General features: G+C 47.2%; 1 protein-coding gene across 2 annotated transcripts in view; it reads right to left on the reverse strand.

Moving 5' to 3' along the window:
• Zcchc14 (zinc finger CCHC-type containing 14) overlaps nt 1–25959 on the reverse strand; it is a 60637-nt gene extending 34678 nt beyond the window's left edge. For both annotated transcript variants that reach the window (XM_087900505.1, XM_048437427.3), the window contains exon 1: nt 25363–25959. In XM_087900505.1, the coding sequence (XP_087756631.1) occupies nt 25363–25944 (582 nt within the window). In that variant the 5' untranslated portion in view covers nt 25945–25959. The remainder of the gene's footprint in view (nt 1–25362) is intronic.
• Nucleotides 25960–27533: the final 1574 nt, after the last annotated feature.

Raw genomic sequence — 27533 nt, forward strand, 5'->3', positions numbered from 1 at the left:
ACAGCTGTGGCTGAGCTGCCAAGAAGATGGATGTGAAGCTAAGCTGTGAAGTTAACTCTCAGAGGAGAACAGTTGCCAAGAAGACTCTAAGACCAAGACAGCTGCCTGGAAAAAGCAAAAACCAACCAGAGATGCACAAAAGAGCAGGCATCTGAGGCATCTGGAATGGGCACTCTCTTAACCTGCTGAGCTGCCTGCAGGCATGCAGTGCAGTCTGCTCCAGGTTCCCAGCTCTGAGTTGTTACCCCTACTGGGGTGGGCCTTGGTGATACAGTTGTCTTTTGAGTCACTTATGCTCCTGTAAGTAACCCCTTACTATAGCCATGTAAGTAACCTCAGTAAAACTCACTGGCTCACCAAATTTAACCAAATCCATACTTTGGTCTGCCCTGGGGTCCCCATCTAGGGTGAGAAGGCACGTGTTGCATCTCCCCAGAAAAAGGGCCATCACAAAAAAGGATTCACCATATTAAGTTTTTACACAGGAAGAAACCAGACACTGTACTTTATTATCACCAGGCAGTGGTGGCGCATGCCTTTAATCCCAGCATTTGAGGTGCAGAAGCAGACAGATCTCAGTAAGTTCAAGGGCAGCCTGGTATACAAAAGCAAGTTACAGGCCAATCAGTACTGTTACACAGAGAAACCCTGTGTCAAAAAAAAAAAAAGAAAAAAAGAAAGAAAGAAAAGAAAAAAAAAGAAAGAAAGAAGAAAAAAAGGGAAAAAAGAAAGAGAGGGCTGGAGAGATGGCTCAGAGGTTAAGAGCACTGGCTGCTCTTCCAGAAGTCCTGAGTTCAATTCCCAGGAACCACATGGTGGCTCACAACCATCTGTAATGAGATCTGGTGCCCTCTTCTGGCCTACAGGCATACGTGGAGGCTGAACACTGTGTACATAATAAATAAATAAATCTTTAAAAAAAAAGAAAACAAAAACAAACCAACAAAAAAACTTTATATCGGACACCCAAGCTAGACTGACAGCTTCTGCCATTGCCAGGTGTAAGGAGAAGATTCTTATTGTGTACACATACAGAACTGTGACCACAAGCCCTGGGCAGTTGACTGGCCACTGGGAAGGAGTGGACTGCATTATCCTCCATTTCCCCTCCTTATCAGTATTGGTAAAATTTATAGCACAAATAGACTAGATATAAAATAAAAAATAGCAATGTTTTCACTTCAGTCCTACCTTAGGATTTCAAATATTAGAAAAAGGTCCAAGATCTTAAAAATTGGGAAAAGACTTGTGGGTTCCATGACTGAATAGCCTACTGTGTGTACCATGGAGCAGGAAGTTGAAGAACTAGCAGCTACTCTTGGTCCAGCCTGTACCTTAAGCAGTGAGCATTAGGACATGCCTGCTCCTAATATTCTAGCCATGTGCCCATGGCTTCCCATTGTTACCTGCCTGGTGGTGGCAGTGGCACTGGCTGTTCAGAGGCTATGCCCTGAGGCTCTGAAGTAGACAGAGGCAGTTTAATGAAGGCACAGACTGGTGTGGGAAGTCCTTATGTCTATGTTTTGTTTTTACTAGTTAATGAATAAAGCTGTTTTGGCCAGTGGCTTAGAAGAATAGACCTAGGTGGGAAAATTAAACCGAATGCTGGGAGAAAGAAGGTGAAGTCAAGGAGAAGCAATGAAGCTGCAGCTGGGGACAGACGTGTCAGAACCTCGCCAGTAAGTCACAGCCATGTGGCGATATACAGATTAATAGGAATGGGTTAACCAAAGATATAAGAGCTAGCTAGCAATATGCTTAAGTGATTGGCCAAACAATGACTTAATTAATACAGTTTCTGTGTGATTATTTTGAGTCAGAGTGGCTACAAATTGGTGCACCAACGTGGTCAACTATATCCACGTAAAATCTGAGAAAGCTTAAAAAAGAATTTTAGACACAAAAGAACAAAGTTAAGCATGTTTTTTTGGTAGCAGCATTTTCTCAGGTGGGCTCTGTTTGCTAGAAGCAAGCAGAGGCATGATTCCTTTAAGAGAGGTTTTCCTGACTCATTAGTAGCAAGACAAACAAATAACAACAACAAAAAACCCAAAACAAAAAAAAAATGTGAGGTTTTGAAACTGAGGCTTCCTGGGCTGTGGCAGAACAAACTCTGACTCTTTCAGGAGGCTGAGAATTTAAATAGGGTTTGTGAGCAGAGTGCTACAACTTGCTTAATAGCAACATAGACCTGCTGTGTGCCTGAAAATGGGTTTGTGAGCATGGCTCGCACTGAACAGACCTCTGCCATGATGGACTGACTGGGTAGAGTCAAAAGGCAAAGCAGCCTTAGACTGGTAATGCTGCTTAGCATTTTAAGAAGTGCTCCTGAACAGAAAAGGATTTTAGATACATAATAGGATAGATTCAGACATAAAAGGCCTCTAAACGAGGCACAGTGTGTTTAAAAATATGTACGTCGGCTTGGGAGAGAGAAGAAAAACAGTAAAGGGACAGTAAATGTAATATAAAAGAGTACAGACAGACATAGATTAAAGGAGTAAGGATAATAAAATAAATATTAAACTTGCATAAAAAGAAACAGAAAAAAATAAGGCACAGAAAAATGAAATATACACAGAAAGTCTGGATTATGTACATTACTGTGTTTTCTTTGAATTTTTTGACTGTAAATGAGCTAAGTACAGAGAGACATTTTATTGTTCAGGCTGCTAAGCTAAACCAAAATATATGTTTTGGAGGTTACCTTGACTTCAAAATTTGAGCCTAAGGATATGTTGCTTTGGAAAAGAAGTTCTCCTTTTGTTTCCACAGAAGATGAGAACCTGTGGATTCCTTCCAGGCTAATGTGGTTTGATAGACCAAGATACCCCCCCCCAAAAAAAGGTCACTATGAACACCCCTAAAAAAATTACTTCACCCAACAAAAAGCAGGAAGCAGTTTGGAGAGAACTTCACCCAATTTCACAAATATTGTTTATAAATGTTTGTTTACATTTAAAGGGGGTATGCTATAGAGATGGATACTTTACACTGGTATGGATCTTGGTCTATTGATACAAATTTAAGGTCAATTTGTTAAATGTGTATTTCTGCTCTTGATTAGGGTATTGTGTTTGTGCAGCTTATTTAAAAATGTAATGTATAATTAAGAAATATAGGTTAATAGTCATCTATAATAGTCAAGCTTGTAGTCATGTTAGTTAGGTTTTCTAGACATATAGAGATATATTTCAGTTAGATAGGTATTCTTCAAATCTTTCAGACACCTTCAGAATATGGCATTTAAAATGTTTTAAGAACTTAGGACTTTTCATGACATGAGACACACATGTTCCTGGCAGAAACAATCTACTTCAAGAGGATGATGAGCATTGAAGAGGCTCCTTATGGAATTTGTTAGCTATTTGGGCAAGAAACCAATCTTGACTGGACTGCTTGATGGTATGCTGTGTGAACTGGACATGCAGGACTCACAGAGAAATGACTACTGAATTTGCCTAAAGGTGAGACTGTCCTTTGAGGTTCCTGCTTCATAAAGAGTCTGCAAGACATTCTGCAGGACACAGAAGAAAGCAACTGATGAACTCTTCAAGTTCCCTGCTTCATGGGAAAGTCTGCTGGATACGATGAGCCTGTAGGCTGAAGATGGATGCCCCAACATTATAGAAGAACTTTGGGTGACTGTTCAGGCAGCGAGATAGCTCTGTCAATTCTAGAGTTTTGGAAGTTGTTTACAATGTACTTCTGGAGTCTTTGATGGAGTTGAAGAATAAAAAGTTATAGTTTTCTTTAGTTATGATAAAAGATATAAATATTGTAACTGTAATTCTTGCTTAATACCTGTTTTGTTATATGTAATTTTACTATGTTAAAGTTAAAATCTTCCTTTTTATTTAAACAGAAAAGGGGAAATGGTGTGGGAAGTCCTTCTATGTTTTGCTTTTATTGGTTAATGAATAAAGCTGTTTCAGCCAGTGGCTTAGTAGAATAGAGCTAGGTAGGAAAATTAAACTAAATACTGGGAGAAAGAAGGCAGAGTCAAGGAGAAGCCATGTAGCCACAGCTGAGGACTGATGTGCCGGAACCTTGCTGGTTAGCCACAGCCACGTGGCAATATACAGATTAATGTAGATGGGTTAGTTTGAGATGTAAGAGCAAGCTAGAAATATGCTTAAGTTATTGGTCAAACAGTATAACAAATAATATGGTTTCTGAGTGATTATTTTCAAGTGGCCTCCTCCAACAATAGACCACTACCCAGTTTGTCAGAGTCACTCAGTAGAAGCCTGGTCAAACTGGGATCAAGAAAGCTTATTCTGACCTAGAATGGTGATGTATGCCTTTAATTTCAGTACTTGGGAAGCAGAGGATTGTGGATCTCTTTGAGTTATAGGCCAACCTGACCTACATTGTGATTTCCAGGCCAACCAGGGCTACATTAGGAGACGCTGACTCAACAACAAAGGGCTTACTCTGCATCCCAGTATCCAGCAGAGCACAACAGATGCCTATAAGCAGTGTGCCACCAGCCAGTCTCTATGAACTTCAACAGAACTCAAGGAAACAATCCTGGTCATTCATTTAATTTAAAAAGACATTACCAAAAAGTTATCAAGGAAGTTAAATTTGGGTCTGGAGGCGTTGGCAGAGTACCTGCCTAGCATTCACAAATCCCTAAGTTAGATCCCCAGGCACGATATTTCACACCTATAATCCTAGTATCCAGGAGGTAGAGGCAGAAGGATCAAAAGTTCAGTATTTTTCCTGGCTATACAGCAAGTTCAATGTTAACCTGGGCTGCATGAAATTCTGTCTCAGGAAGGAAGGTCAATGAAGAGGGCAGGGTAAAATGGCTCAGTGGATGAAAACTGAAAAATGAAAACATTTGACTTACAAGCCTCAGTTCAATCCCTGAAAACAAAGTAAAAAGGTAGGAAAACTGACTCTACAGGGTTGTCTTCTGACTTCCATGAACACAATGACATGGAGACATGCACCTCATCATGTATATACACATATTAATAATAAAATATGATCATAAAAGACAGAAAAGAGTTAAATTATAAACCTGGAATTTCACATATGTCTATAATCCCTGCACTTGGAAGTCAAAACAGAAGGACCCTGAGTTTCAAACCAAACTGGACTGCACAGCAAGCAGCCTTCAGTTTACCAGCTTTCATCATTTAATAGTTGAACATTAAGAACAAGACACACCCTTATTGGGAGACAAGATTCTCACACAACTTTGTGAGTAGCATATATATAACTTCTCAGTATATGGCCGCCAGCCACCAGCAACCCATCCTGGTTGCTTGAGCTCCTGACTCTACATCCTGATTCCAAGAAGGGACCAGAATTGTTCTGACTAGTCACAGGAAACCAGCATCCTCCATCACCAGAGAGCCCACTAGCAAAACCCAGCTTTCTACCCCCAGCCTACATATGAAGGCAGAGAGGGGGTGTGCTGCCTCATTAGGGTACCCCTACACATCCAGGCCAGAGTCCTGCAGGGGTTTATCCTTGTGTGGGGCCAGATGTTGAGACCCAGGAGGTAAGGACCATTTCACGAAGAATCGGCTTGCCTACCAGCTGACTTCAGTAATGACAACAACAGGAAGCATTTCCTATGTCCCTGTTAGATTCAGCCCAGAGCTGAGAGCTGCTGTCCCCAGGCCAGTGGCCAGGTCTAGGACAGGGCAAAGCTGTGAGCTAGCTGTGTAATGAAAACACATGCAGGGGGAAAAATGCTTTAAGAAGTGATGACCCCAAGGTCAAATGGTCTGCCTGTTTGTCTGTCTGGTCTTCTTCCCCTCGCCTCTTGCTCTTCTGTTTACACTGAATGCTGCCTTCAACTCCAATTCCCAGAAATGCTGTTTTAAGTTATTTTTGGTTAGGTTAATTTGTCCACATGACCCACAGTTCAACAGAGATACTCTCTGACTCACTTTCAGCACAGCCCCAGTGGACCTGATGTTCACATGTTGCCCTACCATCCTGTGCAAAGCCTATAGGCTAAGTCAAGGCACTCTGTTGCCCAGCTCTTCCTGTGAGTTCAAATCCTCTCTGAGCAGAGTACCTTACTTTATTTCCAAGGAAAGGTCACAGGTTTTCCCTTCCAACTAACTATTATTTCATCATCATGGTCAACATTTCCAAGGCCATCAGGGCCTGTGGCACAGCCCACAGGGACTCAGGTGGGCATCACCATCTCATTTACCTGGCCCTACTTCTCACCCTGGCCCAATAGACACCAAGTCCCATCCGTAAGACCTTGGGCTCTGTTGTCCTTGTCCATATGGCTCCCTCAGTACCTCTCACTTCTAAACAGCTGCACTGCCAGCATTCAGCGAAGCATGGTTTTGTTTTGCATTTTGTTTGTTTGTTTCTTCTTTTCCTTTTGGGCTGGTCTATTCATGGAGGGATCCTCTGCAACATACAACAATGTCTTCCATTTAGAAGCACTCGATATCTATAAGACATTCAGTTACAGCACCAAGTTCCAAAGGCCCCAGTGGCACTGATTTCCAGGTGATTCTCTGTACTCCCATCTTGCCTAGCTGTCATCACTAGGGTCTCAGCAGCTCTGCTCAGGCACCAACAAGCAATGGCTGCAGGCAGATCTGATGTTCAGCACCTGCCGGAACACAAGACACACTCCTCTCTCCTGGGGTCCCAGTAGAGATCACCTGAGCTCTAGTGCTGCTGCCTGCTCAGAAGGACCTTGCTGGAGTGGAGTTCAGGCCACTGGCCGCAAGCAGCATACCCCTGGCTCTTGAGGTATATCTGCTAGCACATAGAGATGAACTGGTACATCCAGACATAAGTAAAGACCTATACATCCAGCCTGGTGGCATAGGCATGTAATCTCAGTTAACCAGGAGACTATAACAAGAGAATGGAAGGTTCAGGGCCTGTCCAAGCTAGAGACCAAATTCAAGGTCAGCCTGGGTGACTTAGTGATGGCCTGTCTCAAAAAGTGAAAAGGGGGCAGAGTGTCCTCAGTTCACTCAGAGTCTCACCTGGAATATGCAAGGCCCTAGACTGGATTCCCCAGGGTCATGTAAAACAAAATAAAACAAGCACTTCCAAATCATGGCACATGTGTAGTCTAACTTGGGTCCATGGTGAACCTCAAGATTCTGCATTCCTAGCTTTGTCATAGCCAGAACCTGGAAACAACCTAAATGTCCCTTGATCGAAGAATGGATTAGAAAAATGTGGTACATTTACATAATGGAGTAATACACAGCAGAAAAAAATAACGACAGCTTGAATTTTGCAGGGAAATGGATGGAACTAGAAAACATTATTTTGAGTGAGGTAACCCAGACACAGAAAAACAATTATCACATGTACTCACTCATAGGTGGTTTTTAAACATAAAGCAAAGAAAGCCAGCCTACAAACCACAATCCCAGAGAACTTAGACAACAATGCGGACACTAAGAGAGACTTACATAGATATAAACTACATGAGAAGTAGAAAGTATAAAAAGACAAGATAGGGAGCATGAAGACCTTGGGGGAGAATTGAAGGGAGGAGGGGAGAGGCAAGAAGGGGAGCAGAGAAAAATGTAGAGCTCAATAAATATCAATAAAAAAAGGGGGGGGAAGATTCTGCATTCCCGACTACAACGACATTTCAAAATAAAGGATTATTCCTGGGTCAGACCAAAGGCTAGGTAACTCCTACAACGGACATTAGCATTAGAACATTAGCATATGGATAATCAGACCAGATGGACTTGTATCTTACTTAAAGGGAAGTAAGTCATGGGGGTATTGTGGCTTGATGGCTGATGTCAGTCCTATCATGATAACTAAAAACTGTTCCTCAAACATAGACAATTTTTAAAAAAGGTTTTCCTTAGACTGTAATATCCTGTGAAAAAGCTCACATTTATAGGCTTCTGTAGATGGAAATTTCTTTCCTGCCCGGTCCCGCAATCATTCAGTCCAAAAGAAACACACAGAGGCTTAAATTAATTATAGCCTGTTTAGCCTATTGCTCAGGCTTGTTACTAACTACCTCTTACAACTTAAATTAACCCATAATTCTTGTCTATGTTTAGCCATGTGGCTTGATACCTTTTCTCAGTAAGGCATTCTCATCTTACTTCTGTATCTGGCTTGAGACTGCATGTCTATCTTTCCTCTTCCCAGAATTCTCTTAGTCTGATTGTCCCAACTATACTTCCTGCAAGGCTACTGACTAATCAGTGTTTTATTAAACCAATACAAGTGATAAATCTTTACACTGTACAAGAGCATGAGCTACAGCAGGTTTCTTTAAAACTATGCATAAATTCACTTTAATATTCATAGATCAGGGAAACAATCTTTAGAAATTTAATTTTTAAACAGCAATTCCATTTTCAAAGAGGACATGCTCACATGCAGTCATATTTCTGGAAGTAGAGCCCCCCAACAATACAGATGCATCAGACAAGCCAAGCAGAGGAAGCATGGGCCTCTCATAGCCCAGTGCCACTGTTCCAACAGGAAATGGAAGTGAGCTGCTGGAGTAGGTACACACATCAGCCCACATAACACACCAAGTTATCCCCACATTACAAATAAAACTGGAGTACAACTTCCAACACTTTGTCTAGGGCCACATGCCCAGCTAGGAAGAAAAGAGTGAAGCACAGCAGCAATGACATCAAGAAGAGCAGTGGACATGGTGGCAAATACCTACAGTCCCAGAACTCATGGGAGCTGAGACAGAAGAATCACAAGTTCCAGGTCATCCTAAGCTACATGATGAGAGGGAGGGAAGGAAGAAAAGAAGGTGAACAAGAGTATGAGCAGATAACATGGGCACACAGTTTGCAGACCTTTTGCTCACTGATGAGACTGGTCAGGAGATTTCATTTCTGTTCTGTCACAACCTCTTTCACTGCAACCTGGAAATGATAGTAAGTAGCTCACAGGGCTTTGATGGTAATTAAAATGCATTTATAAAGTTTACCAAGCTGGAAGACAGATACTAGACACTGTTACTACGACTGCTGTGGTACACACAGTGGGGCTGCTAAGTCACCTCAATGGACTAAAGTACTGCCCCTGACAGCACAATGAAAAACACATGACCACTTAGGAGGGTGGTCATAGCCATGGATCCTCAGAGACTCTCTGCCTTCCTGGACTTCCCCTGGTACTGGGCAGAACTCCAAGCAGCCACCCTAACATCCACATCCCACATCCCTGTGTTAGAATAGAGGAGGTCTCTCTTCCTTCAAACAGACCCTTCTTATATGTCCATTTCAACAGGTCATCCCTCCATCTAAGACTAGCAATGACAACTTGAGAAGATGGCTACCCCAACATCCACCTCCCTGTATTAGATAGAATACAGGGAGTCTCTCTTCCTTCAAACAGATCCTTCTTATATGTCCATCACGATAGACCATCAGTCCATCTATAATTAGCAATGACAGCTTGAGAAGTCATTTCATTACCCAAATCTCAGTTAAACAAAATCACCATAACAAGACAGGTAACAGTCTAAGTCTTAGCTGGCAAGTATTGACTGGTGCCACTGCTGGACAGCCAGTAGGCAGGACACAGCTAACTGTGACATTCTGCGCATTCTGATCTTCTGAAGCTACCCAGGAGTCAACAGATTCCTAAGCTATCACCAACCAGCAATGTAACAAAGGACTTGTATGTAGGAAGACACAATTCACTTTCACGGAATGAAAATCAATGACATCAACATGCATCAAATTCACAGGTGACACAAAGCCACAGCTGTCTGACTACAGACCAGGAGAGCTTTTTTTGTTTGTTTTTGTTTTTTCAAGACAGGGTTTCTCTGTAGCTTTGGAAACTAGTTCTTGTAGACCTCAAACTCACAGAGATCCGCCTGCCTCCTAAGTGCAGATCAGAAGTCCTTTAAATAGAATCAGAGGAAACAAAATGTATAGGGAAATGCTCACAGGTATGTGAAAAGAGGAAAATGTGTCTACAAGCTGACAGCCACTGGGAACACAGGAAAAGAAAAACCAAGGAGTTCACAGCACTTATATCCCTTCTCTCCTGCTTCTTAGGAGTCCTCCAGATGTGACAGGACCTTGCCCACAGGCAGGAGGCAACACAGGAAGCAGGAAGTGAGCCCTCAGCTACTCCAGCAGCATCCTGGAATGGTCCTGGGCATAAGCACTGGCAGTCACAGGGTGGAGCCAGTCAGGCCCTTCAGCACCAGTGGTATCAGAACAGATGCGATAGAGTAAAGTAGTTAAAGACAAGGTAAGTTTTTGAGATGGTCTTACTTTATAGCCCACAATGGCCTCAAATTCACAGTGATCCTTTAGCCCCAGTCTCTGGAACAATGAGGTTATAGGTACACACGTCTGGCTTTATTTTCTAATTTTTTATTTTTCAACTTTTCTACAAAGAGCAAACACAACTTTTAGGAAAAAAAAAAAAGCTAAAGATCCAGTCTAAATATAGACGCCTTCCTACGAGGTACAAGCAGCTCAGAAAGGTACACACAGCTGTGCTTGCCTTCTACAGCCTCCATATACCCTTTTCCACAAGCTAGGTCCCAGGGTACTACCCCAGGACTGTGGGATGGGTAGAGAGGCACCTGATAAAGATCCCAGATGCCCTGTTTCTCACTGAGAAGATGACAACTTCAGGATAATCAAGTGGAGAGGATGAGAGAGTGGTCAGGAAACCACCATGGAGCTGGGACCAAACTGGCAGGAAGAGCTACCAAACCTGGGGATGGGCCTTTGGGTGTAAGGGTATGCATCGAGCCAAGGCAACAGAAGCTGGCACTACTACCCAAACACAGTCTAGCCAACTACCAGCGATGCCTAAGCAGGAAAGAGTAACATCTGCTACATGCTTTCAAGTCAATGTAAAAGAAAAAAAAATAAAACTGATTTGTAAGCACTTTAACTAAAATAGTCATTTTGTGTCTCTAAACCAGAACAAGAAAATAGTTTAATAGAGAAAGCTATTTGCTGACTTAGGCAAATGAAAGCCAATGCTAACCAAAACCACTTTCCACAAAGAAAATTCCTTTTAATGTTTCCTACCAGACAGATAGAGAAAATGGAGAGAAAAGAAGAGACTGCTCGACTGTGGCAGAGGCACAGGGAGGAATCCTCAAGGTGGTGGGAGAATGGGCTTCTTCCACATCCAGTGAGGTCTGCTAGGACACAGCTCTGAGGGCCTAAACACCCCACCACAAGCTATTCCCACATCCTGCACAGGAAGCTACTCAACACAGTCAGCAAAAGAGCCCTGCCTGCTGGAAGAACCCTGCTAGACACGAAAAGGAGGCTGGGAACTGTGTAAACAGGCTCTTCCTGGTGACCAGGTACTAGTTTATGACGCTGACACATGTCTCCATAGATGTAATGAGGGCTGAGATGGTACACAGAAGATGCCCCTGAAAATAATAACCTGCTTCTCATCACCATGCCCTTTCTGACATGGTATGAGGCAGGTCCAAGGGACCATCACTGCTGACTGGGACTAGCTACAGCCTAACCGCTTACAGCTTCTGCTTTACTACACAGCATTCCATTGGAGGTTTGCAGTGAGTCCAGGTATAGAGAGAGAAAGGAGGAGGAACAGGGTGTTAAACCTTATCATCTTCCTATAATCAAGAGCCATGGCTTGCACTCATGCCCTTGGGGACCCTCAGCCATGCACTGATTGTGCATGCAGCTAGAGGAAGCAGGTGGCATCTCCAAAAGCTTGTATCATCCTTAAGACTAAAGCTGCTGGCTCTCGGGAGCAGCTTAGAATGGGGCCTGTCATAATCACAGAATCAGCTGCCACCAGCACTGTCAGAAGACATACACAGGCAGAAGGAATGCTGTGCAATGCATGCCAGCCTAGGATTCAGGCTTTGGTTTCAGTGTCTTCTCTATGATATGTGGTGAGGGGCTGTCTGGCTAGGGTCGGAGAAGCAGGAAATGCCACAGCTGCCAGAAAAAGGTCCACTATCAGCAGTGAGGTGTAATCATAATCATGAAGGTGAGAGAATGCTCAGAAGCCAAGTTTAAATTTTTTAAATTCCATGTATATGTATGTACACATGAGTGAAGGTGCCCACAGAGGCCTTGGCTGACTTGGAGCTTTCTATATAGACCAGGCTGGCATTGAACTCAGACCTACCTGCCTGTCTCCTAACTGCTAGAATTAAAAGTGTGTACCACCACACTAAGCGATTATTTGTTTTTATTTTATTTATGTGTTTTGTCTGTGTGTTTATCTGTGTACCACATGAGTGCAGGACCCAGGAGGCCAGAGAGGGTGTCAGATGCCCTGGAACTGGAATTACAGACATTTTGTGAGTTGCCATTAGGTGTGCTGGAAATTGAACCCAGTTCCCAGGTCCTCTGGAAAAGCAGCCAGTGCTCTTAACTGATAAGCCATCTCTCCAGCCCCCAGGGTCCAAGTTTAAAGGCATAATGAACCACAGTACAAGAAGCCCACTCCATCTAAAGTAAAGCACAAACCATTCCTCAGCTGTCCTCCTGGAACACCCAATAGGAGAGTCCCAGGATGTCTACACCCAGGAAGCAGTTGCTACCCTTGGCTCTGCGCCTGCAAGTGGAAGTTAGGTCCCCAATCCCACATCCAAGAGGCAGCAATGGGCACAGTTGTGGGTGTTTATCCCAAGGACTGCTGATATTAAAAACATATTATACACAATATTGTTACAGTGAATATTCTGGCTAGAAATATGTTTCATTAACAAGTGGGAAGGGGTCTTGCTACCTTGCTCAGACCAGCCCTAAGCTCCCAAACTCTTAGGCTCAAGCAATGTTCGCGCCTCAGGCTCTCAGGGTATGTGACCACAGGTGTGTATCTCTGAGTCTGGCTCAGAAGCATGTTTCCACTCTGGAGTTTTGTGCGAACTGGCCAAATCACAGTAAACTCACTAAAAACTCAACTGCCTAAGATGGACCCTCCACAGCAAGTAGAATGCTAATGTGACTGCTGTGCAGCCTTAGAACACGGGCTCCACACCGCCAAAGCAATAGACTTATCCAGTAACCAGCTCAAACTTACAAATACTGACAAGGTGAACAGCACCAAGGGCAACAAACACTGGCAACACTACCACTGGACAGACAAGGGGTAGGTATCTCAACCCATTGTGCCCAGAGAAGGGAGAAGGAACCCATGCCATGAGCTGATCTGGGGTACAGCCTATTGGTAGAGTTTCAGTACAACTACACAAAGAGAACCCCAATACTTCCAAGAGAGATGCCCATACCCAACCTATCAACTGTGCCACGTCTCAGCACAGTTCTGAGAAACACAGGTATGGAGCTGGTTCCAAGACATTTTACATGCATAGGAACACCTAAAACACAAAAATAAAGAAAAGGAAGATGGAAGCACTCCGCTCAACATCCTGCCACCAGAAGCAAGCACCTAGGTGCAAAGCTCTGGTGACCCCACCAATTGGAAGTTTATTTGGAAGACTAAAAATGCTCTGAAGGGCTCTAAAAACCAAGTCTCCCAGCAGTTCAGCAGATGCTGGTCTCCAATGCACACTAGCAGCAAAGGACCCTTTCAGTGACCACATCTCCCACCAGGAGCTCCTGCCTCTGGCTTGGCTCTGACCTCAGTGACTGCTAAGTCTCAGGCATCCTGGCTGACCTGGATAAGCACAACTGAGGCTGTAACTAGCTAACCTCTGTTACTCTCAAGCAGCATCTTATGCAGAGTCAGAACCCACTCACTGTAGATATGAACATGGTGACTTGCTGTGCATTGGTCATTCAGACTTGTAACCGGACCAGGCAGTGGTGGCACACACCTTTAACCACAGCATTCAGGTGGCAGAGGCAGGCAAATCTCTGCGAGTGGGGGGCCAGTCATACAAAGTGAGTTCCAGGACAGTTAAACAGAGAAAACCTGTCTCAGAAAACAAAACAGACTCGTGACTGGCTTGTGTCACCTCTACCCACTGCCCATGTGTCAACTCTCCCCCTGGATACTGGTGTCACTTAAGAGTTTCTCTTTCCCTGGTGTGTGAACAATAAACCATGGATTTGAAAGAGAAATGTGTGGGATGCCTAGCCAACCTGAGCATCCTTACTCTTCAGAAGCAATCCACAGGTCCTACAATATCTCCCTCACAGAATCCAAGAAGCAACCAGAGAAACAAAAATACGCCCCTGGCAGAGCAAAAGCCTCTTGGAAACGACTAAGGTGGTAAAGAGTCTCGGGTAGGAAGAGCAGGGAAGTATTATTAAGCAATACAAGGGAAGCACAGGCTGAAAAACAAAAGGGCACCAAGAAAAAAACAGAGATGGTTTGGGGGATGATGTTGGTTGGTTGGTTGGTTTTTTTGAGACAGGATCTAACTAATTCTAGCTGATCTAGAACTCACAGAGATCCACCTGCCTCTGACTCCCGGGTGCTGAGATTAAAAATGTATGCGAACATACCCTTCAAGAAAATGGAATTTTAAAAGTGAAATTTCAAAGTCGGGCGGTAGTGGTGCACACCTTTAATCCCAGCACTTGGGAGGCAGAGGCAGGCGGATCTCTCTGAGTTTGAGGCCAGCCTGGTCTACAGAGTGAATTCCAGGACAGGCACCAAAAGTTTAGAAAAACTGTCTAGAAAAACCCTGTCTCAAAAAAACAAATAAACAACAACAAAAACCAAAAAGAGTGAAACTTCAGAACCAGAAAATGACATTTTTGAACTAGTAGCCCACGGGAAGGCCTAGCAGCAGACTAGAGGCAACAAGACACTGTCATCTCAATGGCTCTGAAGATGAATTCATGGAGGTGTTCCAACAGCAGGTAAATGCCTGCAACTGCACCCCCACTGGAAATAGACATTAACAACTGGGATATGATGCTGAAGCCCCCAAATTTATCAAAAGGTATAAATTCACAGCTCCAAAACATTCAGAAAGCACCCAACAGGAGAGCTCAGGAGAGCACACAGACACAGCAGAGCCACCAATACAAGAAGACCCTGAGCCTAGCCAGAGGATGACACAGACAAGAGGGAGGTTCAGAACAGCCAGCCGGCTCACCACTTTTAAAAAAGCCATCAACCAAAAGTCCTGAACTCAGTATCAGCATCTCTGATGACACAGGGAAAGCAAAGCTGTGTGCCAGCACAGGCTCAAAGGATGCAGTACCAAGTGCATCTTCTAAGAAAAAAAAAAATCGCATCTTTGCTATGTGAGCAAATGTAAAAGACTCTTCACTCACTCACTCACTCACTCACTCAAGATGTGGTTTTGTCCTGTAGCCCAAGCTGGCCTCGAACTTGTGGCCTTCCTACTTCAGCTTTCCAAATGTTGGAATTATAGGTATGTGGCACCACTTCCTGCCTCTCCCCCCCTCTCTTTCCCTCCTCTGTGTGTGTGTGTGTGTGTGTGTGTGTGTGTGTGTGTGTGTGTAAGGTGTAAGGGCCTTGTGCACACTAAGTAAGTACTCTGCCACACTGAGCTTCAGTCCAGCATCTATCTTCATCTTGATTTAAAAAAAAAAATCCTATTGAAGCAAACTACTACAATGCACTGTGAGGCTTAGGGCCTCTGTTGTTGGCATAGGAATACACCCACCCCCACCGGCCCGGACAAAGGTAGCCTCCACCACAGGTGTGAAATACTGCACACTCAAAGTGGACTTGAGAGGTAAGACAGCACCAAGTTACCACAAGATCCACCATGAAGCCCCACAATGTAAAAGAAGCAGGAGATAAAACCGAATTCCATGACTCTGTTAAATGAAGCCTTCAGAGTACACGAAAGTAACCAATAACAGAAAAGTAGCAGAACAGAACAAAGAAAAAGAGCAAAAAAGCCTGAGGAGGGGGCTGGAGAGATGGCTCAGCGGTTAAGAGCACTGACTGCTCTTCCAGAGGACCCGGGTTCAATTCCCAGCACCCACATGGCAGCTCACAACTGTCTGAAAACCCAGTTCCGGGGGCTCTGACACCTTCACACCAATGCACATAAAATAAAGTTAAATTAAAAAAAAAAAAGCCCGAGGAGAGCACAGGATGAAGGCAGAAACAGAGTGGAAAACAGCAAGGGAGTAGAAAATGGCCCCTTCTTTACCCTGCCAGAGACTTGTGTCACACTGGCTCACACAGCTGTCAAAATACATGGCAAAAGGCAGGGGGTGGTGGCGCACGCCTTTAATCCCAGCACTTGGGAGGCAGAGACAGGTGGATTTCTGTGAGTTCAAGGCCAGCCTGGGCTACAGAGCTAGTTCCAGGACAGGCTCCAAAGCTACAGAAAAACCCTATCTCAAAAAAAACCAAACCAAACCAACAACAACAACAAAAAAAAAAGCAAAGGAAACTGTGCATTTCACCCAGTGTAAGTTTTGCTTGTAATTGAATGACAGAGAAGTACTGGTGTGTAAATGGCCCTGCCCACCTCTGCAGCATCCTAGCACCAAGTTGCCTTCCCATCTCACTCTCCTGAGATTCCTTTCATTTCTAACAATGAACTAAATGTCATCATTTTGTCTTCACATAACAAAAATAGTCACCAACTGATATCACCTTTGCAAACTGCTAAGGCTTACCTGTTTGTTTCCTTGGTACCAAAAGAGGAACACGGGTCAACTAACTCCGTAGTGATGATTCAACACGTCCCTGGAATGCAGGGAGGACAGTGCTGAGCACATGGCAGAAGTGAGCTATCATCCATCCTCCCTTCTTGGACCCTTGTTCTCTATCTCCCATTCACATGACTCTGAAGGGGAAGACAGTGTAGTCAGAGCCTCCTCATCCACCCCCAGATGGCTCCTGCTCTCTTTCCGGTGCAGGCACCCACACCCAAATACACTCTCAGAAGACTGTGCTGTGCCTGCTGACCTTTAGCACCCTGCATAGCACAGAAGCCTCTACCCCATCTCAAAAAGCCTGGAGCTTGGCAATACATGGGTGTACCACACCAACCTTCCCACAGCTGCCACCTGGCACCTTCAAATGCCCCTTCAACTTTAACCAAACAGCACCAAGAGACTGCCAAGCATCATTCTCACATGTCCAGAGTGATGGGGGAGGGGCTTGGGTTTCTGTTTCATAAACTTTTAAATCTTAACTGCAAATTGCAGAATCCCCTGTGGCTGCACTGGGCACATCTAGGACTTCCCACCTGCATGTGCTTTAATGAGGCTCACTGTAGGTCAGTACAAGGCCTGAGGGCACACTAATTCCTTTGTAGGAACTCTGCTGATACTTCCCTGTGGTTCCCAAACAATCAAGAATGATTCCATGGTTCTCCCTCCTGAGGATGAACCTGGCATCACTGGTTAGACTAAGAGAGAAGCAGGCTAGACACTGGAATGACACGTCTCCTCCCTTTACTTCTAATCATTAGCAACCACAGCACCCAGTTTCGTCACAAGCCAGGGTTACATGAACACAAAAGGAACACAGTATACACAAGCCTTTCTTGGGACTAACAGTTACTCTGCAAAAATGAATTAAACTCCCCAGACTACCACAGGAAAACAGTCCAAAGCCTCACAGGGCCCTCACCACTCAGTGTACCTAATCAGGATTTTGTGGGTTCCATGTGTTGGCAGTGAAGACAGCACGAAGCCCAGAACCATGGCACAGCATTTACCTGAGAGCTATGCAGCCAGCACCAGAGAAAGATCAAGTCAAAGACCACTACACAGGACACAGAGGATGCAATTCCCTGGGAACAGCCCACAGTACATGAGAAAAACAGTTCCTGCCATGCCACGGAGCTCCACCAGGAACTGGCCACAGCACCAGCCCCTCCCTTCTCTCACTGGCTAGAACAGATGTTCCTTGGAGCTGTAAGACAGGGAAGCTGGATGATCACCATTTCTGTGCTCCCATGAGTGAGTATTTCAACAGAAACACAAAGGCATATATGATCATACTGGGTAGAAAATCTCAAAGGATGTGACGGAAAGACTGGAATATGTGAGCCATTAATTGGGCAGTGGAGCAGCCGCTCCTGTACAGGCTCATGGTGTGGAGAAGTCAGAGAACAGCAGGAACTGCAAGAGAAAATGGTATGTAGAGACAGGCATGCCATGCTGAGAACTGCGGGCCCGGCAGAGGGGAGTCCACAGCACCTTCACAGGAGCCAGCCTGATGGTGCACAGCTATATTCCTAGCCCTAGCGAGGCTAAGATAGGAGGATCATGAGTTCCAGGCAGGCAAGCCTGGGCTAGAGGGTGAGACTCCATTTCAAAATAAGTAAATTAATTAATTAAAAATTTAACAACAACAAAAACAAAAAAGTCCCACACATCCTCAAAACCATGCAGAGAGCTGAGAAGCAAATTCAGATAGTGATGAGGTGTGTGGTGACAGCAGTCCCACCTCGGGAGGAAGGACCACCATCCAACAGACAGTGCTGAGAAAGGGACTGGGTGTACAGTCAAGGAGCTTTGTCCCTCACACCAAATCAATTCCAGATGGGGTGATTCAACGGAAAGATACTGAACAAGTTCTCACCAGATGATACTGGGAAGCACCCTCTCTTAAGCTGTGTCATGCTTAACACGCATATGTCACATATGTATCTTTTATAGTAGATTTGTTCTATAACAAATTTCTACTTAGGTCAAATGCCATATGTGATATAACAAACCAAACTGTTTGGAAAAGTCAAAGCTAGGAAAACAAACAAAACTCTTCCTGGAGTCAATGTCCTCAGAAGTCCAGGTACTACTAGAACTCGAAGACCCATTCACTCCCTGGTAGGAAAGCATAGGGAACACAAAGAGATACCAACAGTTGGTGACCAGAAAAAATGTGTAACATCACCTGGAGAGGACCCTGAGGATGGTTCTTCTCTCTGAATGGCAATGACCAAGGTCTGCTTTTGCACTGGTAGGAGTGGGGAAAGGAGCAAGCAGCTAGGAGCATTCTGCTACCATTCTACACAACACAGACTACACATACACAGACAACTCTAATATTTTATTTTATTGATTTATTTTTGTTTTTTTTCCCCGAGACAGAGTTTCTCTGTGTAGCTTTGGAGCCTGTCCTGGCATTCACTCTGTAGACCAGGCTAGCCTAGAACTCAGAGAGATCCACCTGCCTCTGCCTCCTAAGTGCTGGGATTAAAGGCATGTGCCACCACTGCCCGGCTCTGCAACTGCAGCTTTAAAAAGCATAGACTAACACACACACACACACACACACACACACACACACACACTATACTCTACTGCAGCTTTAAAGTCCACAGACTAACACACACATACTACACTCTACTGCAGTATTAAAGAGCACAGACTAACACACACACACACACACACACTACAGAGCCTGTCAGTACTCAGCAAGATGTATCACTGGAATGGTGCAGGTGACACTAATGGCAGGTAAATGGCCATGTTTACAAGGACAAGGTGAACAATTCAGTCATACTTATATGGTAGGCACACGTGATGCTGATAGACTGCACAGAAAGAGTTAAAGAGATGGATGTAGGAGGAAGAAACATGTAAGTTTCTCCCAAAAGTTCTAGAAAGAACTGTTTTACAAAAGGGTTTGGGTATCTGGGGAAAAGACAAAAATCTATGTTTTTGTTTTTTTGAGGACTTTGTTTTGAGGCAGAGTCTTTGCCTCTAAAGTGCTGACTGGAAAACACCATGGCCAGCAAGCACCTTAAATGTAAAACTAACTAGCCCAAGCCCCAGAGAAGGAAAGGAGCAACATCCGGCCTGGTGAGGGAACTCTTCATCCAAAGTCCTTTTATACCATTTTGGCCACTTGTCTCTGATTACATAACCTACTTAAACTTTAAAAAAAAAAAATCAAGAAACTACTAAATTCCTACCAATAAAAAAGTAACTTAGCATGATGAGCAGTGGTGGCACATGCCTTTAACCTCAGCACAGGAAGAGGAGGCAGGTGGATTTGTTAGTTTGAGGCCATCCTGGTCTACAGAGTGAGTTCCAGGACAGTCACAGCTGTTACACGAGAAGCACTGTCTCAAAAAACCAAACAACAACAAAAAATCAAACATCTTAGCTAAAGAAACGAGAGGCCAAAAGGAAGTGACAGAAGGCTGGGTATATCTGAAGATGAGAGTAGACATCACGGGCACATGTTCAGGAAGGACAAAGAAGGATGGCTAGCTTTGTTTAGAAAGCCAATGAACATGCTTAAGAACCAAACACAAAAACAGTAGAGGTCAAAGGTGATGAAGGGGAAGAAGGGAGACAGGAAATAGCAAAGTTCAGACATCTGACCCTGCAACGTCCCTGAGGAAACAGAGGACACAACTCAAGTAGAGGTCTGAGGGAGGGAACAGAGATGTCAAGGCCAGAATATCAAGAGAAAACCTCTTAAAGGCTTGTACCTTCCTATCTGTGGTCAAGGAGGGGTAGGCAAGCTGGCTGGTGCAAGACCAGCCTACAGACACAACACACCTGGGCGGCACCTTTAGCAAATTGCATGCCAATGTTTTGGAAACTGTGTATTGTAAGTGCGCTCTCAACCCAAAGGCAAGGTAAATATGACACACAGGACTGGGGCACAATGGACAGTGCCCCATGGCACTTCATGCATGGGTGCATGGAACTTCAGCAAACATGGCTTCAGAAAAGCAGTAAGACTTGGGGCATTTGCTAGCTACCTACGCACACAATGCCACCATGCTATGTATAAGACCCTGTCCTGTCGTGACAGCTTCCAGGTTCTGATGCTCCAGTACACAGCTTAGATGGGGCTCAAATGGTGACGAAGGTGTACCATGGACTGACTACCGTGAAAGCAACAATTTTAGAGCTCAACGTGAGGGAAAAACACAGTCACTTCAGAGCCACACAGCCACACCACTCCATGGCAGCAAGAGAACCTGCTATGACTCTAAGACATGACTAGGCTTCTGCTTACTGTTGGAGATCATGCCACACTAAGAAGGCCATTAAAACAGAGTTTGAGGGTGTCTAAAAGCCCACGTCATGCACTTCACTGTGAAGAGGAAAATGCTTTGGCCATGCACTGAAGTACTCCCACCTAGGTAGAAACACTGGGAGCAATGTGGACAGACAGTGGACTCAGGAGAGAAGATCCAGCTGCCCTGGAGAAAAGAAATAGCATCTCAGTCCCAGGTCCTCTGAAGATACAACCTACTCTAGCTCTTTAGAATGCTGGGGGCTTTTGGCAGCAGTGTGAAGTGTTCAGGGTTATAAGAGAAACCAAGCGAAGCCATCTGCTCCTCACATGATACCCACAGGACAAACTGCCTCAATGTCTGACCTTTGAACTGCAACAACTTGCAAGAGCTTACCACAGACAACTGGCCAAGCAGAAGTGTAGCCTGTCTCGGGCAAGAGTTTATTAGCAATTTTATCTGTAGTCTGTGGACACTGCTGTCTGCACAAGGCAAACCCTAGGATACACACAGCCAAGCTCTGCAATTGTACAGACATGTGCCAGAAAGCAAGACCTGGACCCCAATACACACCATATGCAGCACACCATTTCAGACCTCCTTATAGTGCTATTTTGTTTATGATCTAACAAATAAAGCTTGCCTGAAGATCAGAGTGCAAAGCTAACCCACATTAGTCAGTCATACAGGTCAGGCACTCGGCACACACCTTTAATCCCAGCACTAGAGAAGAATGTAAGGCGGGAATGAGACAGGAACTCACTCTCTTTTCTGTCTGAAGACTTCACAGAGGTAGGAGCTCTTTAGTAATTGGCTGCTTTGCTTCTCTTATTTTTTCAGTTTGAACCCCAATATCTGTCTCTGGGTTTTTTATTACTCGTGCTACACTTCCTCTAAGAGAAAAACACCCCTATGAAGTAGTTCTGGCTTGCAGAACAGACACCAGGGTCACACCTGTAATAGGACAGACCCACAGCCAGCTCCACCTGCCATTGTAACCATAGTGCCCAAAGGGTCTGACAGCTATGCAGCACTGCCCAGCAGTCCCTCAGTTGGCAGTCCACCCCAAGAATGAAGTCCCTTGGAATGGCATGTGATAACAGAGTGCCAAGGAGCATGTATTAATGTTGGGCATTCAGGAGTTTACCATGAAAGACCTCAACTAAGCATCAATCCAAAAAACCTCAGCCACATGATTAATGAATATTACTCAGCCATTAAAAAAAGGGCAGCCAGGCAGTGATGATGCATGCTTTTAATCCCAACTCTCAGGAGGCAGAGACAGGCAGATCTCTGTGACTTTGAGGTCAGCCTGGTCTATAAGAGCTAGTTTCAGGATAGGCTCCAAAGCTACAGAGAAACCCTGTCTCGAGAGACCTGTCTTTTGAGGGACCAGTAGGGTGAATGGGAGTGATGGCTCAGAGTGTCTTTCAAGAATGATCAGATGACTTGAAGTTCAATCATGATAATGACTACAGACACAACACCCTTAACCAGCACAACTCAGAGTAAATGTTCTCTTGCACCAGCTCCCTACCACCAACTTGAACAAGTGTACAAGTCACCCAGGCAGCAGAACTCCAGCTCCTCCTTCCTCAGCCTCCTAAGTACTGAGATTGAGTACCTCATTGCCCAGTCAAAGGTCTTGATTTAACCTGCTTCCAAAACCAAGGCTTTTTTATTTAAATAAAATGCAAACACTGTTCTCACTATAGCACCCTATGACCATGTCTAGAGGATAGAAAGCATTGGCAGCACTCAGGAAATTAAGCCCTGCAGCCCCTCAGCTTTCCATACTAGTGTGCATGATACAGCAAATGGTTTTCTGAAATAAGTCATGCCTATTTAATGCCATTCACAGCTGGGCTTGGTGAATACCTATCTTCTCAACTCTCAGTAGGCTGAGGCAGAAGGATAGCGACTCCCAACCCAGGGTGAACAACACAGTGAGATGCTGGTCTTTAAAATCAATAGCAGGGCGGTGGTGGCGCATGCCTTTAATCCCAGCACTCGGGTGGCAGAGGCAGGCGGATCTCTGAGTTTGAGGCCAGACTGATCTACAAGAGCCAGTTCCAGGACAGGCTCCAAAACTACAGAGAAACCCTGTCTTGAAAAAACAAACAAACAACAACAACAACAAAAAGAAAATAAAATCAATAAACCACGCTTTTAATCTCCTAGATTACTCAGAACATTTTGTATTTTTAAACAAAATGAAAAGTGAGGGCTTAGAGAAGTGACTACAAATAGTGAGTTTTTTTCAGAAAGTTAAAAGAAATAAAAATTTAAATCAGACAAAGACATCCAAAAGCAACCCACATCTTCATTTCTGAGGGCAGAGCCTCAAGAGCAAGTGCGACACTTAGGAAGGAATGCAAGGGCTGCCTTCTCCTGATGACACGGAGGCCCAGGTCCAGTTCAGTCCAGTGCTAAGCAGGTACTCAGCTGGACTTCACCCTCCAAAGATCCCCCCTCCCCAAGCACACCATCAGCCTTCAATTGCAGAGCTACAAGTGAGCCCAAAGTTCAGTTAAAGGAGCTAAAGTCCCTTTGGAGTGACTTCTAAGAGCCAGGGAGAAGAAAAAGAAAAAAGTCTGTTTGGACCTGGGCAAACATGACCCAGCCTTCATTGCTAAGTTGAGACCCTGTTCCAGGGTCAAGCAGTGTCCCTAATGTTCCAAAAAGGACCCCAACCCTGTCAGGCCCACATAACTCCTGAAAGAGCTGTGATGCCCAAGAAAAGACAGATATTTAAGCCAGACAACGCACACTTCTGTGAAACGCACTGAAAAGCCAGCATGGTCGGGAAGGCTATATTAATGGCATAGCTGCCAGCTGCCCTGTCACCTCTGGAGTACTTTAGCCCAGCTTCTACCGCACTGGAGACAAAGGCTGAGGTTACACAGCTGGTGACCAGTGCCCACACCCTGGGGACTAGATTAACTCCTTCATCTCTCAAAGGACTTTTGCCTGAGACAAAGACTATCTTAAACAAGACACTCCGAGGGCTGGCTAGAGTGGGGTGAAGCTCGAGGGCAGAGCACCTGCCTGGTATGCACAAGGTTCTAGGTCCCATCCCCAACACTGTAGGTGGAAGAGGACCCGAGACATGTTTTCTAGACACTTCTACTCTGAATCGACTACCCTACTAAACTCAGTGTCACAATCTCCGACACAGAGTGGTACCCTGGATGCACTGTGAGTGTCACTCACAGCAGTCTGGCTACAGCAAGCACACGACAAGTGCATGATCTTGAGCAAAACTAATTGCAGATGAGGAGACCACAGCAACCTAGCCTCCCGAGCCAGGGGACAGTCTGTTAGGTTGGGGAGCTGAAATTGCCTTGGGCCCTGCCTTTCTTGTCAACAGCTGCCCAGTACACAATAGGGAAGTGAGGTGGGAAACTGTATGGGGGGGGGCAAGGAAAAAACAAAACAGAAAAACCACAGTCTCAGAGGTAAATGTCACTGAAAAGGCAAGACACCATAGAAGCCCATCTAGGAACCACAACCACTTCTTAGAGGAAGACATTAAAAAGGAGAAGCCACAACCCAAGGTTCAAAGAGAGCTGAAAGAAAACAAAAAAGCCTGCTTTCCTGACCACCGCATCTTGTTCACCTTGGGCAGGGGAAGCCTATTAGAGTTTTAACTTTAAAAAAATTTTTTTTCAAAGGCTGCAGAGAAGCTGGGCAGAAGGCCCAATTGTGGACTCCTACTGCCAAGGACACAGTGTGGTACCTCAATGGTCCCCTGGCACTGAAAAGACTTTCTCTTACAGCAAATATGGGCTCCCGGATCCAGGGCTGCCTTCAAAGGTTCAAATGCCCATCCACAACTATAGGCTAAGAGGGCACAGGAGAATGAGTTCCTTCTGCTCGTCACCATGGCCTCCAAAATCGGGCCTTCAGCTTCCATCAGAAGCAGGTGCTGCACCAATCCTCAAACACTTGGGCCAAAGCTGGCATTTCTGAACAGTCTGTCAGGCTGCCTGCCCTCGCTGTCCAGCAAGCTGACTTATCTTAGGCCGGATCCCACCTCAGTGGGTTTGGGCTCTCCCTGACAGCGGGTCACTAGTGGCAACTAACATATAGAGGCGCCGGGACTGCAAAGCCCCTGTCAACGGCCAGGCTCTCCAGACAGACGTGCTCACTAGCCTGCACAAACCACACGAACGCACACGCATACACACGTTCGCGTACATCGTACCCCTGCCATGCACGCGCGCGCGCCCTCCCGCCGGCCCGGGGACACCTGTGCCAGGAAGGCAGGGGCAGGGCCCACCTGGGCCAAGGTTCCAGAGCCTTCTCCGAAACACCAGCTCTGGCCAGAGCAAGTCGGACACCTCGCTGAACTGTTATCTGTCACCTAAGAGACCGGGTGACAGGACAAAGGCCTTATCGCGTCTCCAGCGTGGGCTGTGACACAGAGCACACAAAGGGGCTGCGCACTGACGCCGGCCACCGGGTCCCTAGTGGGTCCTCTGCTTGCCAGCCAGGGAAGGTCCCCAGGCGCTCTGCCCCCACCGCACGCGCGCGCTCACCTTGTGGCAGGTCGAGCAGGTGGGCAGAGCGCCGCCGGGACCGGGCGCGCTCTTGCCGCCGCCGCCGCCACCACCACCGCCGTTGCCGTTCAGGCTGCTTTGGATCTGCGTGAGCTCCTGGCGCAGCACCTGCTTCTGATGGAAGCTGAAGGCCGGGTGGTTGGAGGCCATGGTGAAGAGCAGAAGGAACTCATCGCCCGTGCGTCCCTCGTTGAGCTGCAGCCCGTAGTTGTGGATGATGGAGTCGGTGTGCGTGAGCGTGCGGTACAACACGCCCGCCGCCTCGCGCTGCTCCGAGCCCAGCAGCGCCAGCGACACCAGCAGTTTGCTCCGCACCACCTCGTCCGTCAGGTTGGTGAGGCTGCCAAGGTCCGCCGGGTTGTTGGCCTTAATCTCCGAGTCGCGCAGGGAATGGTAGTCCTTGCGTGCCAGGTCCTCCAGGCACGAGCCGAGGAAGCGCAACTCGAGAGGGATGCACAGGTCCAGCAGGCCGCACAGGAACTCCACGCGCTGCGGCGACGGCAGCTCGGAGAACCAGCGGTACACGCCGTCCCTCTGCAACGGGCAGCGCTTCTCCACCATGCTGCCGCCCGCGCCGCGCCCGCCGCCGGGCCCGGGAGCCGCGCGCGGGCGGCCGGGGGGCGCGCAGGGCCGCGGCCGGGCGCCGGGACCGGGGCCGGGGCCGGGCGAGGCCGCGCGCGCGCGGGCCGGGCGCGGACGCGGGCGCGGGCCGGGCGCGCGCGGGCCGGGGGAGCCGCCCGCCAGGGGCCCCGCGGCGGCCGGAGCCGGGGCCGCGGCCGGGGCGGCTGGGGGCGGCGAGCGGCCTCGGGGCCGCCGCTCACGGGGAGGCGCCCTGCCCGCGCCCGTCCCCAGCGGCGGCCGGTGCGCGGCAGCGGCGGCGGCCGCTCCTCGTCGTCGTCGTCGTCGCCCGGGAGGCGGCCGCCCCCATCTCCCCGCGCGCCGCAGGGTCTGTCAGTGCGGGCCGCCCCCCGACGGAGCCGCCCCGGCCATGCCGCTTCCTGCGCTTGCGCCCAGGCCGGCCGTTACCCGCTGCGAGGCTGGGCGCGGCGCCCGGACGGGCCTGGAGTGGCGGAGTGATCCAGCCGGACCCGCGGACGGATCGCGGCCCGGGCCGTCGGAGCTGAGCAGAGCGCGCTCGCGAGCACGGGCGGCCGCGGCCAGCGGAGTGGGCGGGGTGGCCGCCTCTCGCGACAGCCCGGGCTGGCCGGACCCGCCCCCCCACGCCGATTGGCCCAACCACCTGTCCTGCTCCCGGACTCGGCCCAGAACCTTCGCAGGATTGGTCGAAGCTGAGGCCCCGCCTTTGAGAGGGACTGTCGATCACCCCGGGACCACCTTCACTTGCCCCCCCCGACCACCGGAGCCAGCCGATTGGTCGGCGGGAATCGGAGTGATGGAAAACCCGGGATGGATTTTTGGGTGCTTTTGTTCCCTCAGATTAGCCCGGAGCCTTGTTTTTGGGAAAAGACGGGCATTGGGCCTTCGTGCTTTATTCACGAACGTGATGGCAAGGAGGTGGCGATGGACCTAGAAGAACTACTGGCGCCGGGTTTCCCTCAGACTGCCCGAGTCAAGCTGTGTGACCTTGGGCGTCGGTATTTCTCCCTAAGCCCCTAGGCGCCTCCCGGGGAAGACGCGGGTAATAATACCCTCCCTGGGGGCTGCTGAGAAGGTGGTGAGCTCACAGTGGGCGAGCACCTGCGTTTTTGAGGCGGCAGGCCCTCTTAGGGCGAAGGTGATGGGAAGAGCAAGCCGTCTCCCCAGATCTGTCAGCCAGGTCTGTCAACCGGCCAGTCAGCCCGCCCTGCCAGCGGGAAACCTCGGGCCCTGGAGCCGAGAAAATGCAAACCCGCGGTCAGGGGCAGAGCTCAAGGACTGCCACAACCCTGGCTTTTGATTGGCACCGGGATGCATCTGGGAGAGGGGGAGGCGGGCACCCAGCCCCTTGCAGTGATTTGGGATGCAGGGCCCACCTTGTGCAGACAGAGAAACTGAGACACCCCACTCCCGTTCCTGGATGACATTCTCTGATGCCCTAGGTCCCTTCCTGGCATAGGGTATCGGGACCTGGGTCAAGCTGAGCCCCGCTGCAGAGTCTGCAGCCAAGTCTGTGAAGCCAGGAAATAGATCCTTTTCGTCTGGTCCAAGGT

The sequence above is a fragment of the Myodes glareolus genome, chromosome 22 (genome assembly GCF_982192425.1).
Source record: "Myodes glareolus chromosome 22, mMyoGla1.1, whole genome shotgun sequence".
NCBI lineage: Eukaryota > Metazoa > Chordata > Mammalia > Rodentia > Cricetidae > Myodes > Myodes glareolus.